Here is a 7,020-nt window from a genome sequence, read left to right as displayed (position 1 = left end):
GAATACATTGCTGCAGCAATGGCCTCTCGAGAAGCAGTATGGCTAAGGAAGTTACTTGTGGGATTATTTGGGCAAGCCATGAATCCTACGATCATTCATTGTAATAATCAGAGTTCCATCAAGCTCTTTGTGAATCCAATTTTCCATGATAGATCCAAACATATTGGAATTCCTTACCATTATGTAAGAGATATGATAGACAGGAATCCTGTTAAATTAGAATACATTTGTACTGCAGATCAGACAACAGATATACTCACCAAACCTCTATCTAGAGTCAAGATAGAACATTTCAGAAAGAGACTTGGTATGGTTGAGTTGTAATTCATTTGTACTCTTTAGTTATTAATAAAGTTAAATTTTATTTGTCAGGCTATTGACAGTTATGGGCTCCACCATGTGTAATCATTATTTAGAGGTGATGATCTCTGAAATAATGAATACTTGTGCAAAGGCATTATGAGAGGTGACGATCTCTTAGATAATGCCCTAACAATAGATTTTACTGTAAGATCCAGGTGAATTTTTAGATCGTCTTGTGATATTGACATTGCTATGTTAATGGGTCACAAATTGGATAACAAAATAATTCTAAAAATTCTTCAAGTTTATCTTGTATTCTAGTAGATCTTAAATTCAGAGTCTAGTTGTGATTTAGAAATACCAGTTTCTATGAGTCACAACATGTGTTTTATCACTAGTGGCAGTGATTTGTCATATCACAGACTTAGTAATATGACTTTGTATCATATGTTCAATGATACTACATACTAAGAAGAGAAAGACAGATATAGAGTATATATTCTTGCTTAACATCTGTACTAATGTTGCTAGATATGATATCTCTCTGTAGGATTATAAGGTTAAGAGGGAGTGTTAAGAATTTAAGCTTGATAATCCTCAGGTCGACTAGTACAGATCGTACCTGACTCTTCTCTCTATATATACTCAGGATTGGCATTTGTGATCATTTATATATCTTTTATATGAGTTGGCGATCTGGAAATAAATGTTTAGTTTGTTCTTGACTAATCGTTATTAAATCTAACACACACTCATCTCTTAGTTGCCGACTTAGGATAATTAAATATTGGTTATGTGCCAAGGGTTATGTCCCTTAAGGGACATACCCTCTAAAGAGGATATATAGGCGGGTTATGACTACAGTTTGGAGACACACAGGATACATACAATCTGATCTCCAAGCAGTCATATTCCCACCAGTTCAATAAGAAGATTATATCATTCAAGTTTGTAATTACTAGTTAGATCTGTAGTTCTCATCTATATCCGAACATAGAATTTGAATCAAGGTTCATTCTAAACCTAAAGAAGTTCTGATCTTGAAGTCAGATTTATATCTCAAAATTGAAGAACAGTACATCAGTAGCTTATTTTAGCTTAGACATAATTCGCTAATACACATACTTCTCTTACGAATTGATTGGAATTCCACCCAACCTTGCCAAGATACCACAAACCTTCTCAGTTGCTAAGAAACTAGGAGACCAGAATAGCGCCAAGCTAAACAAAACTAAAAGACACTAATGACAAACTAAGCTTGCAAGCAGAAAAAAGGGGTCACATTTGCAATAGGGTGTGTGTTTTTACAACACAACACACTATACGAAATCAGTGCATTGATTGAAAATAAGCCCAATAATCACTAAAATTTAACACAGGCTCATTTAACCTGCACAAAATACCTTGCCTGAAACCCACCTTCCCTTCTAACAATTCTACTGCTATTATGAAAAACAAGAAGTCAACACACAGCTCACAACACATCAACGGGTTGCTTACAAAACAAATAAGATTAATGACAATTCAATGCTAACGTTAACTTTTTCCGGTTTTGAAAGACATTGCTAAGTAGTCTCCTATTTTTTCCATGATATATTACAGAATAATAAGCGTAAAAAACTCCTTAACAAGGAAAAATTCTATATTTATTATTTTTCTAAGCTGACATTTAACCCCAGTTGGTTCTTCTATATTCTATTTCTTGTAGTCTATTTGAAAATTTCTAAATGAGCATGAAATGGCTAAACATTAAAAGACCTGAATGCTTTTTTTCCTTTTCTTTTGCAGAAAACCATTCTGAACAATATGGATATTTATGGATACGCAGGAATGAACAGTTCTCTACTTAATATTGCACCATGCTCACTCTGAGCAAAACTTTCTATTGCTAGATATTGAAACTAAAAGGTATTAACTAGTTATGGCATCAGCTAAACTTTGATTTAATTTTTATAGAGTGATAATTGCCTCCTGAGACACACTGGAAGGATGTTTTTCCATTATGCCATTACAGCTACACAAACAGCAACTCCAAGAATCATCCTAACTATAAAATATGACATACAGAATAGTGGTTCTATTGAGGGGCATAACTTTTTCAGCAGTTGCTCTCGATAAAATCTCAACCTTTTTGCAGTTCTAGGGTGTTGTAGAAAACAATATTGTTAACTCTGCTGTAATTTTTGATAAATTTTAATAAAAAATTCTTCTGAAAATAACTGGTTAGTAAAGCTGATCTCAGTTGGATAGCCATTTGTCTCAACAACTTTCCTCAAAAAATAATCTCAGCAGCTACTGCAAAGTTCTTCACCTGCTCACTTGCAGCTGACAAAATTCTTCTTACTAAAATGTAGATGCTCAGACTGCTCAGAGAAGATTCTAAAATTGATTGCTTCTATTATTCATGTTTCATATGATCACCAGAATCATAAGAATGGGAACCCCAGTTTATATTGCAACTTGTAGGAGTCTCATACAATGGTTAGGAGTGATTATTCAGTTGCTAGGGGTGATCCCTATAAAAGTTGTAGGTCTGCAGCAGCTTCTCATAACTTTGGGTTACCTGCTGTATGTACCCAATTGAAAAGTTTATTTGTATTTTTTATATAATTCTTTTGATGAAATAAAGTTTGTTGTTTCTCAGCAGTAGCTTGTATTAAGCAAGTTTGAAGAATCATGGTACCACTCATGGGCCAAAAAGAATCCCGGTAAATTTGAGCAGGACCTGCAGAGAATTTAGGAATTCCCCCTCAACGGGTAAACAAGGTGGGAAGGGAGGTATAGAAGCTTACCTCCCCATTTTATCAACTTTCTTGTCATATAGCCCACTAAAATGTTCATTAAAAACAACTACAGCTGCCTGGTGTAGGACTTTCTCTAAATTTTCACATGGTATTTTGCTGCATTTCACCCAGTAGAATATCCTCGGAATTTTAGAGCAAGAAATAGCTGTAAAAAAATCCCTGCACTAAAATTTTGGCACACATGAGACCAGTCTACTGCATAAAAATCCGGAGTCTTCTCATCAAAGCATGCAATGAAACTTGAAATAGCCTCCCTTCATTGTCCTAAATATCTGATGATTAGTGCTGGTGTTCATACTTTGGTGCAGAAATTACTGGCCTTGTGCTTCCTGAGTAAATCCCAGTTAGACACCTAGTTCCTGGTATAGAAAATTATGACACTCGGGCAACTGTCTTTTATTTTACTATTTATCAGAAAGAGAAGTCATATTTACAGTTTTCCCTGCCATTATTAACACAGTCCTCGTACATATTTGACTCTAGAGGGTAGAAAGTAACTTTACTTCTCTACATACAAAAAGGTGCTTCTTGCCAAAAATGAGAGACTAATGAAGATTAATAATATGTTTACAATTAAACAAAATGTTAATACAGACCCATTAGACTCAAAACTCTCAATATTTGGATACCAAAATTACAAGACTTCATATTTCACAGTACACTGGTGCTCGATTACATGACCTCATAATTTACAGTCCCCCAGTACTCCCACATGAACTTCCAATATTTGGGCATACATCCTGAACTAAAAGTTTAATTGTATGACCACCGGACGATTTGAAGATGTCAACACATTCTGTCAAATCTGCATCGCATGTGAGTAAAACCCACTCAGAATCATCATCTATATATCTTAAATTAAATGTACCCAACTCCAACTTGAAACGCTTTGCCACTCCTTCACGAACTTCTTGAAAGCCCATATGTTGAGACAATTTGAAACGGACTGTATCATCTTTATAAGTTGCTTTCACTGTCATTACTGTGAACTCTTTTGCACTACTGAGTGTACCAGTTTGCAATCTACCTGCTGAAATCAACCTTTCTGATTCTGGATCATTCCGGTTCATCGGAAATGAAGATTCATTAAAATAGACGTGTAGAGGACTTGGTTTGCTACACTCCTGAATACATTTTCCCTTCTCAATTGAATTTCTAGCTTCATTTGGAGCTGAGTCCAGATAATTGACACTGGAAGTTCTCACAGGTACTTTCCCACTTCTATTATCTAAGAGCTTTTCACTATGTACCCTTTTCACAACAGGAAAGGCAGATTGTTCCTTTTGACCATTAATTTGCACTCTCTCTTGACACGTTTGTGGAGTGCCAAATTGATAGGAGGCGGCTTGATCATTTGGGTCTACTTCAGTTGAACAATGATCACTTGAACTTGAGTTCTGACTGCATTCTGAAGAATTAGATAACCCACTATCCATGAGAGAGTCAAGGCCCCTTCTATAATGACCTGTCATCTGCATAAAGCTTCCTTCTATTGGTGTTGCACAGTTTTCAGGAATAAATGTTTGAGGATAAGCATGATTTCCAGGTTTCTCTTTACATGATAATACAGAAGGTAGTCTAGTACCTAAACCAGCTGTCATAAGTCTTTGAGATTCTGGCAATTCCTTGGGCACAGCACAGCACTTCTCAGGAAAAGTTTGAGCAGAGGAGCGGACTTCTTGACCCTCGGTTGAAGCTCTTTTTTCCAGGTGACTAGTTTCACCTTTCATATCAGCAGTACATGAATTCCCCTGGACTAGTGGAGAATTCCCCATCCATCTGTTTGATAAAGTAGGAGAGAATGAACCATTTATATAAGGGCCTAGTTTAAATGCCCCTTCGACACCCTGTACTGATTCAATTACAATTTGCAATTTCTTTATGGAGCGATTCACCTTACTGATTTTGCGTGAAGGCCACCTAGAGATTCCATGTTGTCTACAGATTCTTTTCAATGTTGTAGGGCACACTGCAATAGCACAACAACATCTCAGAAGCAAGAAGTATGCAATATAAGTAAACATTTTTAGATTAAGACTTGGAAAATAATTCTTGCACATCAGTTACATTCAAAGCCATATGAATCTAATGGCACAACATGTACATATATACAGAAACCAACATGTAACACTCAGATTGTCAAAATTTGTGTGCTTGTATTTTTTCTACTCCACAAGAATATGAAGAATAACGATAGTGAGTTGAAATAAGTCAACATCACTTTTTGATGAGGCCTGCATAGATCCCAGATGGCAAGAATGGTATGAATCTGACATAAAGAAAAGCATTAAAACCCATAAAGGTAGTGTACCACTATGGGATAACCAGAGCATGTGAATGATATTTTAACATATATGGAAAACCATGTTTAAGGTCGTTGCCCAATGTCACTAAGACCTTAAGTTTTTTTTCTGCTAGTGAAATGCCTTTAGAATCTAAACATGTTTGTCCCTACTGCTTCATTGTTAGAACTTTATTTATTTGTTTTAAATCTGGGTTTTCCAATTAAATACCAATTCTTTTTAAAAAATCTTATACTTTATCATTTTGGTTTGACAAATTTCCCCCAAAATATTTTCTGCTATGCCCTAAACAGTTCTTCCCTAAGCTAATTCTAACCTTTCAATGCAAACTTTACCTTTAAATGCTTTTTATGCATGCATTTTGGCAGCTTCTAGCATGACAAAATTTGCAATGGCTGTGTCAATTTAAGGCAATCGCAGTTATATATTTAACATGATCTTGGAATATAGGAGGCCATCATCAGACTCCAGCCATGCGACTCGATACATGAGGATTTTTTTTCAAACATAATCATGTTCTAAAATATGCAACAAATACCTGGAACATATTGAAGAAAATCAAATGCAGTAAAAAGAGTCAGAAAGGATCCAGGCAAGCTCTTCAAACTGTCGTGAAAATCTATCAAGAACATTATGAAAACCTGACTTTTCAGCAAGATACACTAGTCATGCACAGTTACAAAAGTTCTATAAACAAAGACAGTTTCTTCACACACTCTGCTTGCAGAACAAAACATTTGAAGGTAAAATATAGAACATAAAACTTAATTTCAATGGACAAACCATAAATTGATTCTTGACATGAAAAAAATACATTGCTGATTTTAGCTATTACAGGAAGAGCAAAAGTCAAACGTTGTACTACAATAAGCAAAGAATATTTTAAAATAATAGCCAATGGCTTACAGAAGACCTGTCACTGGGAAGCAATACAGGCAAACAAATCAGCAGCGAACTTGGTAGTGCTTTGAAACCCCGAAATTATTTATTAAGAGTTAATTTAATATCCAAGACTCAATACTCAAAACCCATTCTAATTAAGTGCTTGAAAGGGAGTTTGTCTTTCCCCTATCTAAAGCACATGATCGAATGGAATTGCAGGAAAAAAATGAATATCAGACGGATTTGGAGCCTTCTAAAAATATCTGGATATCTGGATGTCAAGCAGAGGTTAGCAGAAATAAAATTAGGCTCTATTTACATATCACGATTCACAGAATATAACAATTTATGGATCATTAAGTTAGATCTTAGCTTTGGTGGATGTTGAACCTAAGAATAAAATGTTTGCCTGGTCCAACATTAAACACAGATCAATTAATTGCCAATGTATTGGATATATTCAATTCAAATCAAAATGGATCAGGAAGCCATTAGCACTCAAAATTGCACTTCTATTATCATACATTTTACACTCGGTACTCATGCAAAAGGAACAAGAGTCATAAAAAAGAGGCAAGATTCATCATCAGATAATGGGCAGTTAAAGGGCAATAGATAGGAAAGGTCACCTCCTCTTTTTTCTTCAGAATCGGCTGTCTAAAAAGGTGACCCTCGAGACTCTTAGCAGGGCAATTAAAGGGAGATGAAATGATAAGACATCCAGGCCT

General features: G+C 35.4%; 1 protein-coding gene across 2 annotated transcripts in view; it reads right to left on the bottom strand.

Annotated features, from left to right (window-relative positions):
- Positions 1–3,656: 3,656 nt before the first annotated feature.
- Positions 3,657–7,020, bottom strand: part of LOC149542522 (protein NLP6-like) — a 60,166-nt gene continuing 56,802 nt past the window's right edge. For both annotated transcript variants that reach the window (XM_089797454.1, XM_089797455.1), the window contains exon 5: positions 3,657–5,076. In XM_089797454.1, coding sequence (XP_089653580.1) covers positions 3,797–5,076 — 1,280 coding nt within the window. In that variant the 3' untranslated portion in view covers positions 3,657–3,796. The remainder of the gene's footprint in view (positions 5,077–7,020) is intronic.

The sequence above is a fragment of the Cupressus sempervirens genome, chromosome 8 (assembly GCF_028749045.1).
Source record: "Cupressus sempervirens isolate cs-2001-9-10 chromosome 8, ASM2874904v1, whole genome shotgun sequence".
NCBI lineage: Eukaryota > Viridiplantae > Streptophyta > Pinopsida > Cupressales > Cupressaceae > Cupressus > Cupressus sempervirens.
This window is presented reverse-complemented; position numbering and strand designations above follow the sequence as displayed.